This window comes from Amphibalanus amphitrite, unplaced genomic scaffold, assembly GCF_019059575.1.
Source record: "Amphibalanus amphitrite isolate SeventyFive unplaced genomic scaffold, NRLGWU_Aamphi_draft 000119F_arrow, whole genome shotgun sequence".
In the NCBI taxonomy this organism is placed as follows: domain Eukaryota; kingdom Metazoa; phylum Arthropoda; class Thecostraca; order Balanomorpha; family Balanidae; genus Amphibalanus; species Amphibalanus amphitrite.
The window spans coordinates 692511-705922 of NW_024881614.1; the positions used below are offsets into that span (position 1 = coordinate 692511).

The window sequence follows — 13412 nt, forward strand, 5'->3', positions numbered from 1 at the left end:
TAAGGTAAAAGCGAAATATTTATTTCTCCTCACTGGCCTAAGACTGTCACTGGCAGTGAAAAACCAATGCAAATATCACAATCACATAATTGTCATCTCAACAACAGGCGAGTCAGCGTACGTCATAACACATGCGGTATATAAAATGGTTCACAACCTTCCAACAACGATCAGCGTGCCGGGGTCACGCTGGGCACGGAATCACCCCGACACATTGACACTATGACAGCCGAAGCTCAGAGCAGTGACATCCGCGGCGCGCCGAGGAACGACCTGGGCTGTGGGGGCGCCATCAGTCCCAGAGTGGAGGTCGCCGGTCGGCCGGCCGGCGCGCCCCGTCCCCGTCCGCGGCTCACAGCCACTGCTTTATTCCGCGCCGCCGCCGCCGCCCACGACTGGCCCGTCTTGGCCTTCTTCGCGGGCGGGGTGCCGCCGCCACCGACCGCTCCACGACGCCGTCGGCGGGGCGCTGCTTTACCCGCCGTCGACGCCTTCTTCCCGGCTGCCGCCGCCGCCGGCGCCGCTCTGGTGCCGGCCTTTGCCGCGGCCGCCGCCGCCTCCTCCCGGTCCATAGCAGCCACTTCCTCTGCGTACGGCCGGATGGCCTCCAGAAGACGAGCACCGTGTTTGGCGAAGTTGGCCTCTGTGACGTGCGTGATCTGCAGCATCTCCTGGCGCGAGGTGGGCAGCCGGTCGGCCATCTCGTGTAGTGCCTGCACGTTGATGATGGTGGACGGTGGTACTCCGGCGGCGCGCGCCAGCTGCTGGCACACCTCCGTCAGCTGCTGCAGACACAGCTCCCGCACGGCGGCGCGCCGTTCCGGGTCGCCGGAGCCGGGGCCGCCCTCCGAGTCAGCCCGACCGCCGCCGGTGGACGCGGTCTGCTTCCGCGACCGCGAGAACCACACCTGAGGAGGGGAAACAGACACAGGGGTGTCAGACCGTGGGGAGCATGCGAAGCAGTTTACATACTACACAGAATTATGGGCTAAACTGAACAAGCGCCCGGTGTATGAGGATTGAACCGTTATAAACCCTGTTAGTCGCAGCGCAGAAGTAACAGGCGGCAGGTTGTCCGTCAGCTGCCGAAAATAACAGAAAGATGGGCACGCCCGCAAATGACCACCTCTCCCTCCATCTTTCTTCTGTCGCCTCACCTTTCTGTCCGCTCCAGCCGCCGGCCCGGTCAGCTCGGCGGCCCGCGGTCCCAGGCGCAGGTAGGCGTTCACGATGTCCTCCCTTCCGGCCACCATTTCCTCCTCGAGGTACCGCTCCAGCAGGAGGTGGCGCATCAGCCGCTCACAGTCGCCCCGCTCCCAGTCCTTCAGAGCGCCGTGCAGAGGGATTCGGTCCAGGCCTGGAGCAGGGGAGGGTGGGTCAGCGGAGGGTACTGATGACTGCCGACTGGTTACGGTTACGGGGGACTGGTTACGGGGACTAGTGACTGCCGGTATGGCTGGAGCACTTCGCGGCACGACGGTGCTAGTTTTTAGAGGTCTACATGCGTTACATCAAATACAACTTATGTGTATTTAAGAAGTTTGTTAATTTCACGTAAGATAAGATTTCATCTTTTTCACTTGAGACTTAGGATGTTTCACTTGGTATGCCTCACTTGGCTTTTTATATTTTACAAAAAAAAATCATTATTTTTTAGTCTATTTTAACTAGTTAGAAACTCTGAAATGTCCATGGTACGACTCAAACGCGGTGAGGGACGTGGCTTTATGGCGTCACACCAGATGCATGCTGATGGTGAGATGGTGTTAGGGTAAGGAACTTCAAAGCAGCTTGGTACTGGTGAGTCCAGCTTTAGCACACAGTGCACCGTAAAAAAGAGGTCGCAGGGAAATATCAAACTGAATATATAGGCGAAGCACGAAATTGAACACGATCAACTCTAAAATATTCACGGGTCAGCAAATAAAGTTCCTGGACAATGCCGATATGGAGCTCATTGGAGCCATGGAAATGAAACACAAACAGCAATGGTTAACCGAAGGAAAACACAAAAATACATCTAAAGCCAATGTAAAAAACTTATGGAATTCCTATGACACATTTATTTCTCAGCCACCACAGCTGCCCGTCCAAGGCTGATGAAGGCTGCACCACATGTCGAGAAATCGACCTGTGAAGAGTACGGTGTATGAAAAATGGTGCTTGCGAAAACTGATATATTGAATAAACGTACATCTGCAGAGGTCAAAACGCGTAAAGTGCGGGGCCAAAGAGCAATAACGCACCATTGGACACTCTTTAAACGGCAAGGGAATTAGGAAAATTTGCTTTTGATCCTCTAAACATTCCAGCGACAAGTAACTGCAGAAAGTAATTGCGCTACGAGTCACCTCTGAGTTCTGATCAGACCACCGACCGACTCACCGTTGTCCAGTATTTTCTTGTTTCTGCTGCCCTTCAGTAGGTCGACCAGCTGCTGCTGCGTGAAGTTGCCGCCGTAGGTGCGCGCGCGGATCTCGCTCAGCGCACCCACCACGTCCCGGGCCAGTGACGTCACGTCCTGGCGCTGCCCGGCGCCGCCCTGTCGCCGGCAGTTGTCGCAGGCGGTGGCCGGTGAGGCGCGGCACGCGGCGCGGTCGAACCGCTCGCCGAAGTAGTGCAGCACCAGGGCGCGCCGGCAGTCGGTGAGGTTCTCGGCGTACCGCACCATGTCCCACAGGTTCTTCTCGTGGGTCTTGTGCGCCTCGGCGTTCTCGCGACTCTCTGCCGGTGAGGTTGTATAGTCAATGGTTATTGGCATTTCGCTGAGCGAGTCGAGTGCTACGATTATTTGTTTGAGAGCTAGGTTCATATTTAAGGTTATCGCATTGAACGTTAAGAGATAAGTAAGGGATCTTGTAAATACATCATCAAGCTCAAACAAACGCGTGTCGCATACACCTTGAGAAGCTCGTATTCTTCAAGATACAATGGTATGCACAAGCCATTTTCCGGCTGCATAGGCGGCCGCCTAACCTAGTCGCTTTACCTTCCCACGGAAAAAAATATTCAGAAAGTTTTAATTTCAACATCATTGCCATCAGGAGCAGACGAATCCCAGCAGCCTCCCACCGCAGCACATCCCGGCCGTCTCCGCACTCACTGGCCAGCAGTCGCCGGATGCGGATGACGTCGCTGTAGTTGTAGTAGAGCACGCAGTCGGCTTTCAGACCGTCCCGGCCGGCACGGCCAGACTCCTGGTAAAAGCCCTCCAGACTCTTGGGCAGTGCGTGGTGCAGAACGAACCTGACAGAGGCCAGCGTGATGGTGAGCACTCGATAGTGAGTGGTGAACAGTGAATGGTGAGAAGCAGTGGCACTGATGAGCAGTGGACTGAGGTGAGCAGTTGACGGTGAGAAGTGGACGGTGAGAGCCGCAGTAACGCTTCTGGTGAGTACTGAGTGGTAGACTAAAAATGTCGAGCGGTTGACAGTGAGAAGCAGTGGCGAGTATCGTATGAGCGTGGACGGTGATGGCGACGCCGGTCACCGTGTACGACAGACACCGCCCCAGTGAGAAGTTTGATCTTGGCATAAATGATACGCTGAGTTGAGGCAGAGTAAACGAGGCATGTCTCACCCACCTGACGTCCGGCTTGTCGACGCCCATGCCGAAGGCGATAGTGGCACAGATGACCTTCACCTTGCCGGCCAGCCACTGGTCCTGCACCTGTACACAGGGAGCACACGGTCACACAGGGCATATCACATATGGTCACCGATTGTCGGTGGAAACGGAGCAGGGAATTCACCCAACAAAGACCGACGAGCTGCCAGTGGTAGCAGGCAAACAATGACCGATATTGAATGACATGATGCTCAAAATATAATTGGCTCAGATCGAAAAACCCCTTTTTAATGTCAGTTCTGTCTGGTTCCCACTTGGATTAAACAGTAGTCATCCCCTGCACTGCACTGTCTTGCCTAAAATGGGGAATGGGGGATTATTGATCCCACTGATGGTCTCGCAACCCCTGACCGAGTGTCCCGCCGAGAATCTCTTCCCCCCCCCCCACACACACACAAAAACACACCTGACCTCTCCCCTCCCAGTCACCCATCCCTCTCACCTCGCCGCGCTGCGGGTCGGTCAGGTCGGCGTGGTAGGCCGCCGCCTTTATCCGCTCCTGGCGCAGCGAGGCAGCCAGCCGATCGCAGTCCTTCTTCGACAGACAGTACACGATGCCCGTCTGTCCCGGGTGGCGCTCTCGGATAAATTCGGCCACCTGGGTGGTCACTTTGGCACCCTTCTTTTCCAGCACTTCGTACCTCAAATTGGAACGGTTGAAGCTGGATACGAACCTGTCAGTCAATGGAGAAATTAATGGGTTAGTTATTGGTCTGGCTTAGAGGATGAGCCTGAATACTTGCAGGGTTCATGGTTACTAATGGCGTTATCTTTAAGCTATTCGAAAAATACCAGAATCCAGGAAATCAATGTTTTAGACAATATTTTAAATGAAGAACCCATATATCAATGGCAGCAAGACCGATGAACACTCACTCAGATCCACGTCAATAAAATACATTTAACAATGCTAACTTATGCCTAATGAATATCAAAATTAACTTCCCAATATCTAGTTCGGCTCGCTCATGCCTCACAATTTACTGGTCATGTCTCCCCGTTTTTTTTCTCACCATTTGACGCCGGTCAGCCGGAGTCCCAGCTGGTGAAGGATATCACTGCGGACGCGCGGTGTGGCCGTGGCCGTCAGAGCCATCACAGGAGTGTCGGGAAACAGACGGCGCAGCTCACTCAGACGCTTGTAGTCCGGCCTGCGGGACACAACAGACGGACTTGTTACACGCAGGAACGAGACGGGTTAGAGGTGTCGGGAAACAGACGGCGCAGATCACTCAGACGCTTGTAGTCCGGCCTGCAGAGGAGACGGACGGTGTCAGTTGTTATATGCGGGGTGGGAGGGATGTTGCCGTAAAAGTTACAGCTGGTGTCGGGTATTTCAGTTTATGCCACGAAAACGTGTGACATGAGTCCTACCCTTCCATCCACTTAACCCGCGCCCTGCTGGGGGGGGGGGGGTGTTTGAACACCCCCCTTGTGGTTTTTCGCAGATATCTCAAAAACAACTTATCGTACATCAATTCTACACATGTTGTGAAAATTTCAGACCAAGGTCATTCAAGGTCAGGTCACCAGGTCACTTGAAGTGACCTCACCTCATAAAAAGTTTCAATGTCTGTCATAGCTACACCGAGGCTGGGGGGATCCATGTGATCGCAAGGCACCTCGCAGTTGCGATCAGACGTAAGTTGAATCGGAACAGATATTGGAGGGATCCATCACATCGTAGGCTAAGTAGATACGCAAGTTGTATCGCAAATGGTGAAGATACGAACTAACTTTACGAATCTTCTCGGTCGATCGGAAGGCCGATCGTAGCGAAGCTTTACCTCTTTCTCAAGAGAAAAATATAAGAAATTTTCAAAATTTTCACAAAATCGAAATATATGTTAAACAAATATGGTTGATGAACACGTGTGCAAAATTTGAAGTCGATTTCTTCAAAAATGGCTGCGCTAGAGCGTTTTAAATTTACACGTTGAAAACGGTCACTTTCACGTCATTTTTGTATTCACTTTTTTCAATTTTGAAATTTAAAAAGTGTTTTGGGCAATTTTTCGCGTTAATTGCGAAAATCTGACCAAAACATGTATCGCACCATCAATGATCCGATACGCCATCAGAGGCCGCGCCGCGGACAGGTGGGCGCGACGATACCTAGGCCGCGTGGGGGTTACACTGGTGTTCGGGAAGGGCTATGTCAACGCAAGGCAGGCCGCGGGGGAGCCGGTTGCGGCGCCGGTCCGTATTTGTCGGCGCCTAACAGTGCAGCGGTGCGTTTATGGCGGAGGGAGGGGAAGCGGTGTAGTGTCGGCAAGGCCGCACACAGGAGAGGGCACCGGGCCTCCCCCCATTCGAGTTGATGCCCCTAATCTTTAGACCGCCGAACACCATGTAAAATGAACTGAAATAATGATTGAAAAGACCGGGAGGGCCCATCTCGTTCCCCAGCAGGCCCATACGAGTCCATAAATGCCCAGTAGCGCAGCCAGGGGTATTGTGGTGAAATTTCAATGGCCCTCAAAAGACCTCAAAGGGCCCACAGATGGGGTCACCGGGTCCTCAGATGGTCTCGAAGGGCCCTCGGTTAGCGTCAAATGGCCCTCATCTGGTGTCAAAGGGCCCTCAGATGGCCAAATGAAGGGCCACAAGATGGCCTCAAAGGGCCCTCAGATGGGTCCAAAGGGCTCTCAGCCAACGTTAAAGCTACCTCAGAAGACCTTAAAGGGCGTCAAAGGGCCCTAAACCTGCGTCAGAGGGCCCTGAGCTCGCGTCGAACGACCCTCCGAAGGCCTTAAAGAGTCCTTAGCTTGTGTCAGAGGGCCCCCAGCTGGTGTCAGTGAGCCCTCCTCAGCTGGCGCCAAAAGTCCATCTGAAGGCCTCAAACGGTCGTCAGCTGGAGTACAACGGTCCTCAGATGCCGTCACGCGGCCCTCAAAAGTCTCAAGGAGCCCTTATAAGGTCTCAAAGGGCCCTCATTTGGCCTCAAAAGGCCCTCCGCTAGCGTTAACTGGACTTCAGAAGGCCTCAAAGGGCCCTTATCTGGTGTCAGAGGGCCCCCAGCTAGTGTCAGAGGGCCCTCAGTTGGCGCAAAATGGCCATCAGAAGGCCTCAAACGGTCCGTAACTGGAGTCCAACCGCAACGGTCCTCAGGTGGCGTCAAGCGGCCCTCAAAAAGCCTCAAAGGCCGCTTAGAAGGCAGCGAAGGGCCCTCATATGACCCCAAAGGGTCCTCTGCTGGCGTCAAACGGACCTCAGAAGGTCTCAAAGGGCGTCAAAGGGCCCTGAGCTCGTGTCAAATATAAAAGCGCCCTTAGCTGGTGTCAGGAGGCCCCCAGTTGGTGTCAGCGTGCCCTCAGCTGGTGTCAGAGAGCCCTCAGTTGGCATCTACTGGCCATCAGAAGGCACCAAACGGTCCTCAGATGGCGTCCAACGGTCCTCAGCTGACGTTAAGAGGCCCTCAAAAAGGCCTCAAAGACCCCTCGGCTGCTGAAGAGGCCCTTAGCCTCAAAGGGAACTCAAGAGACGTTAAATGGCCCTAAAAAGGCTTGAAAGGGCCCTCTGCTGGTGGCAAAGTGCTCGTATATGACGTCAATAACAGCTTTGTCAAAAACGGACCTGAGAGACCTTGCCGGTCCCTGGTTATAAGGGACTCCTGTCTCTTGCAGTAACCTGAGTGGCCCACGTTTACTGAGGGGCCCCTGGTTATTGAAGGAGTCCCTGGTTACTGGAAGGACCCCTGGTTATCAGAGGGTTCCCTGGTCACCTGGTGGGTCCCTGATCAATTGAAACCTCCCGATCATCTGAGCGCCCCCTGATTGCCTTGGTCTTGGCGTTGGCGTACAGTTTAAAGTCGTCGGCACACTGCGGCCTCCTCTTTCTCAACAAGTCCCTCTATTTCTTCTGCAGCGAGGGCGATTTCGTCAAAATACTCCTCCATCGCGAAGCCTCGTGCGCAGACGCAGTCTTCGGGGCGCTCGCTGCGCCAACTCTTGACGCCAACTGACGGGCTCCAAATGGAACAGATGGACTCCGAAACGAACATGGGAATGCCGACACATGAGCCCTCCAAATTTACAGAGGAGGAGATGTCCCTGACAGCCTATTTGCAATAAGGGTCACTTTTACACTATAGACGTATGGGGAATTCGACCTTATCGACATGGTACTACGAGGTCAGCTGATCTGCTTGGCATTTAAATCGTAGTAAAACTGGCATTTAAACGCTGCGAAACAACTTACGTACAACGTAGCTCCGATTTGCCGCTCTTTCTTTTTCATCCCTCCGATTTTCTTCCGATCAAGAGAAGTTTCGTACCGAGAGAAGTTTCGCAGCCACGTCCGATATAACTTACGATAGCACGGATCCCCCCAGCCCGAGTGACCGATCGCTTTGAAACTTTCAGCGATTGCTAAGAGCAATAGCATGTACAAAATGTATATCTCAGAATTTTGATATCGATGACCTAAGGTCAGGTCAATTTTGCGACCTCCCCATTATAAGTCAATGGGAGAAAATTGAAATGCGCCTCTTTTGGACAAAATACATTATAAACACTCCCAAACACCGAATTACAAGTGGCTTAGACACACTGAACATCTTAGGTCTTAGGTCACGAATGGTATCTAACAGTTTTTCGCAAATAACTTTTGATAGAGGCATGCTAGAGCGATGAAAACGCTTTAGATGTGTTCAGCTCGACGATACGGATCGACTGATATGCAACATGACCCTTTCCGGTCAGGTCATGACCTTGACCTGAAGTCAAATTTTCAAGTTGACCTTTCAAGGTCAACTTATAGTTCATTCGATGCGTCTTGACGAGAGGAACACAATGCCGGTAAAAGTAAGCTCGTACAAGGCTTGGGTCAAAAGTTATTGCAGAAAAACTGTTTCCGAAAAAATCGGCTATTTTTGCAATTTTTGCCCCCTGCAGGCAAAACCGTTGACGTTAGGTCAAATCTGAGAGAATTACTCAGAAAGGGCTTTAATAGGGCTATCGAATGCGCTTTTCCGCGGCGCTGTAGCTCTATTGGTTCTCGAGTTATGCGTTGGCTTCTTGGAAATTTTCGACATTCGACCTGGAAATCGGCGAAATTTTGCCTTCAATGACCTCTGGTGACCTGACCTTTGACCTGACCAAAAAATTGACCGAAGTGATTTCGTCATTATTTTTGACGCTCTTTCGAACGCCGCCTTCCGCGTATCGCTACGTGGCCCAGGAGCCGAGTTACAAGGGGGGGTGTTCAAACACCCCCCCCCCCCCCAGCAGGGCGTGGAAATCCAGGACCCCCAGCCGGGCGCGGGTTAAAACATACCTGAGATACATCCCCAAGAGACAACTCGAGACACCCCCTCCCGGCCTCCCCTGGTCCTTTCACCCACCTGAACTCGTAGTCGTGCCTCACTGGAGACACAGCACTGAATAGACACCCCTCCCACTGTGACATTCACGTATCCCCGCTAGACACTCTCCCTCCCTCCGCTTCCACCCACCTGAAGTCGTGTCCCCACTAGAGACACACTGGCTAGACACCCCTAACCTGTCACCCACCTGAACTCGTGCCCCCGCTGCGACACCCCTTCCCTCCCCGTTCACCCACCGGTAGTCGTGTCCCCACTGTCACACACCCCTGTAAGACAACCCTCCTCCGCCTCCACCCACCTGAAGTCGTGTCCCCACTGGGACACACAGTGTGCCTCGTCCACCACCAGTCTGCTGAGCAGTCCGCGCTTGTACAGCGAGCTGAGCGCGTCCCGCAGCCTCCCGCTGGCGGTCACCATCTCGGGCGTGGTGTAGAGCAGCTTGACGCCCGGCCGCGCCTGACTCAGCTCCATGTACACGCTGTGTCCCGTGGAGCCGGACGAACTGAGACCGGAGAGGTGCGTGGCGGGGATCTGACCCAGGGGGGGGGGGGTGAGTCCAGAGTCAGACGGCTGAGGGTCAGACTAGGGATGGGTGACGTGGGGCGTGGACAAACGAGGTGCAAATACCTCCGGAAATTTATCAGTAAGAGCGCAGAATTTACCAGTGAGTACACAGTGAACTGAAGCTTGGTTGATTTGGGACTATTACATTCAAGACGTGTATCAACAGAGTCTATCTAGTGCGTAGGACCAAGCCCATTTAATGCGAATGTATGAGTCACCAATTAAAGATCAAGAAGAAATCCTGACTGTGCATCGTTGGGAAGCTCCTAGTCATCAAATCCAGCCATCTAAGTCCACACAGCATCGCAGCCACACATGCGTCACACTCAGCGTTTCTGAGCCGCACTCAGCGTTTCTGAGCCGCACTCAGCGTTTCTGAGCCGCACTCAGCGTTTCTGAGCCGCACTCAGCGTTTCTGAGCCGCACTCACGTCGAGCGAGTTGAGTTTGCTGATCTGGTCTCGGATGAGCGATTTGAGCGGTGATATGACCACGGTGACACCCCGGTCCAGGAGAGCAGGTAGCTGGTAACACAGGCTCTTACCGCCACCTGTCGAGGGATGGCCGATGGTGAGCGGAGACATACACACTCGATAGTGGAAGGGGGAGGGCGGTGGTTGAGCGTAAGAGATAATAAGAGGTACGTACGTAGCGGGTGGGCTGTGGGCTGACCGGTGTCAAGGGGCTCGGTTGATGGAGAGGTAACGAAGGAATGAAGAAAAACGTTATGCAATCTACAACAAAGCGCTGCGCCATCAAACTAGCTTCAGTCGGTCCCACTGCACGCCCATCCTCATACCTCCTCACCCAACGGTCAGCCACAATACATTTGCAACGTGCATTGTCTAACGTCTATCGTCCACCGACCACATACTAATCCTCTATCGTCCACGTCCATCGTTTACCCACCATCGTCTACTAACCACTATCTATCGTTCCTCCCTCTCTATCTTTCCTCCTTCCGCACCTCCCTCCCTCCCTCCTTCATCCATCCCTTTACTCTCGTCCTGCCTCTCTTCCTTCATCCACCGTCCTGGCGGTAGTTGGCTCACCAGTAGGCATCAACACGAAGGTGTCGTATTTGAGCATGGCCGCCGTGATTACCTCCCGCTGGTTGACGCGGAAACTGCGCAGACCAAACATCTCACGGAACACCTGCGAACACGGGCAAATGCGTGCACTGTCACGACAGAGAAACGGAGCACGCAGTTAATTCCTTAGGCCAGAGGCCTCGCTAACCAGAGCTCGTTGGTCACCAAAGCGGCTCAAATCAGTCAGTATGTTATCACCCTTTGTCGATTCAAGGGTCAGACACTCTCTCATTGAGCTTCTAGCACAGGACTTTTAGTGGTTACCAATACGACATTCGGTTGTCACGAAACATGCACTGTGAGAAGTGAGAAGATATAAGAGTAAGTACGAACCTTGGTCATCTGCTCGCTAAACGGGTAGGTCTTCTTGAACTCGGCAGAGCCGCTGTCGTCCTTTTTAGCGGTGCCATAGCTGGCAGGCTCCGCGGCTCCCCCCACCGGCTGGGGCGTGGCGAAGGCAGCCGCTGCCGCGCTGGGGGAGCCTCCAACCAGCGGGGACAGGACCCCCAGGGGACGGGGGGCAGCCGGACTGAATGTTCCATTGGAATATGTGGAGGCGGGAGTATATGACGTAGAGGGAGTTGATGTTGTGGCAGGGCTGAAGATTGTGCTCGGAGCTGGGGCGACGGGACAAAACGTCGAGCTGGAGGCCGAGTAGGCAGGACTAGCGACCCCGTTAGGCGCTGAGTAGGCAGGACTAGCGACTCCGCTCGATGCCGAGTAGGCAGGACTAGAGACTCCATTCGGAGCCGAGAAAGCGGGGCTGAATGTGGCACTAGGAGCCAAGTATGCGGGGCTAAACGTCGAGCTACCATGCGAAGGCACGGAGCCGAATATCCCCTTGGTCGCTGACACGCCGGTATTGAATGTCGCCTTGGCCGCTGGGGGCTGACCGGGACTGGATGTGGCCGGGGAAGGATCGGCGGCAGGCGCGGCGGGCCTGCCCGTCAGTCGCCGGTAAGCCACCAGCAGCCGCCGGCATTTGGCGCTGTCCAGTCCCGGCACACCGTCCAACGAGACGGCCGGCAGCGCCTCCAGCATGTCGGCCAGCCGGACCGCCAGCTTCATAGCCTGCGGACTGACTGATGACGGCGTCTCCGGGGCCGGCGGAGGGCTGAGTCCGGCCGACGACGGCTCCGCGGCCTGCAGGAAAGGACCGGAAGATGTAATTGCTGACACTTAATCTGCCGTACAAAGGACGGCAGTAAATATGCATAGAAACCAATAATAACATAATCTAAAGCACCTAGAAAGGGGAAACGCCTGAAAAGTTAAATGTCCCTGAGCTGACAGAATATTCTGAAAGAAAGCGCAATATATGCAGGTGAGACTGGACGTGCAGTGGTGCAGATATTGCCACAGAAACCTATCATACCGAATATCTAAAAATATTCGAAAATAGGATTTGGAAATTCAAAGCCCTGAATAAGCTAAGATGTGGCTCACAAGATTAGGAAACGGACTGAAAGTGCATACTGCATAGTATAAGCCTCGTTCTCTCCCTTCCTCTCACCGGCGAATCGCGGACCGGCGGGCGGGCGGCAGCCGGCGCGGTGCAGACACCACCAGGGCCAGGGCCAGGGGTATTCAGCGGCTCGGCGGCGGGCTGCGAGGAGCCGATCACGTCATCGTCTTCTGGTTCCAGCTGTGGCGTAGGAGGACTGGGGTGCTGCCACCCGGCTGTTTGGGAAACGAACGGGGCGGGAGAACAGCTGTCAGGGGTGTGGTCGTGGCGAAAGCCAGACTACAAAAGGCAAATAAGGGGCTGCTCTGCTGATGACCATAAGGCGGATAAGCAAATCATAATTGAGACTGACAATGATTATGTGAGAGGCTATTCTGAGCAGCTCAAAAGAATATACTGCATAACATCACAGCTAACGGCCCTCTCCCACGTCCACACGCCCACCTGTGTCCCTAGCCGGCTCAGGTGAAGACATCCACTCTAATGCTTCGTCGACGTCCATGTCAGGTGGCGGGGGCGGCAGCGGCTCCTCGGCGGGCGCGAGCGGGGGCGGGGGCGGGGGCGGCGGCGGAGGGTCCTCGGCGGCCAGGCCCGACAGCAGCCCCACTGGTGGCGGCGTCAGTGACGGCACAATGATGTCCTCTGGTGGCTGCGCCACGGTTTCGGTCTGCGCCCCGGGCCCGGTCTCGGGCGATGTTTGTGGCTGTCGTGAAAGAGACCAATATTGAGAGGGATCGCTGTCACGGCGGTTCAGTCTACTTTCCCATAAACAAAACAAAATATGTCAGGATACCTTCACCATTTCCCCGCAAAAGTGTCTAAACATTTAAAAACCACTGAGATGGAGAGGGGAATGGTAACATCTGAATCGACATTAAGCTGATCATGAGGGCCTAAGATAAGGTCCTAGAAGTAAAAAAAAAAAAACACGGAATCAGCTGTGGCAAAAAGCAAACACTCACAGTCCCACCCTGTTCCTATGCAAGGATCAGCGCTGAACCTGGAGCTCCCCTACCTTCGCCGGCGGCTGCACGGGCTGTTTGTCGGCCATGACGGCTGCCGTGAACTCCTGGCTGCCGATCAGCATACAGTCGTCTCCGCTGTCCTCACCGTCGCTGGGCAGCACTCCCGTTCGACGCCGACGCCGCCGGCTAACGCTGCGAGTCGGCTCGGCCGAGACTGGCAACGGCAAGGAACGGGATCATTGCTCGGGGATTGCGATGTTTATAAGTTATCACAAACATTGCTGAAAGAAATCATTGGGATGAAAGTAAACACCAGTGTCTACATTTCTTAATAGCCATTTTCATACGCTATGAAACATCGAAAATCGAGAAATA

General features: G+C 54.1%; 1 protein-coding gene across 3 annotated transcripts in view; it reads right to left on the reverse strand.

Annotated features, from left to right (window-relative positions):
• Positions 1-13412, reverse strand: part of LOC122381390 (Bloom syndrome protein homolog) — a 19603-nt gene continuing 6191 nt past the window's right edge. For all 3 annotated transcript variants that reach the window (XM_043365474.1, XM_043365475.1, XM_043365473.1), the window contains exons 4-17: positions 13088-13251; positions 12517-12775; positions 12121-12287; positions 10941-11750; positions 10569-10671; positions 9948-10066; positions 9252-9484; positions 4641-4778; positions 4070-4301; positions 3584-3669; positions 3104-3246; positions 2386-2724; positions 1158-1357; positions 1-908 (exon numbers count right to left, since the gene is read on the reverse strand). In XM_043365474.1, coding sequence (XP_043221409.1) covers positions 237-908; positions 1158-1357; positions 2386-2724; positions 3104-3246; positions 3584-3669; positions 4070-4301; positions 4641-4778; positions 9252-9484; positions 9948-10066; positions 10569-10671; positions 10941-11750; positions 12121-12287; positions 12517-12775; positions 13088-13251 — 3665 coding nt within the window. In that variant the 3' untranslated portion in view covers positions 1-236. The remainder of the gene's footprint in view (positions 909-1157; positions 1358-2385; positions 2725-3103; positions 3247-3583; positions 3670-4069; positions 4302-4640; positions 4779-9251; positions 9485-9947; positions 10067-10568; positions 10672-10940; positions 11751-12120; positions 12288-12516; positions 12776-13087; positions 13252-13412) is intronic.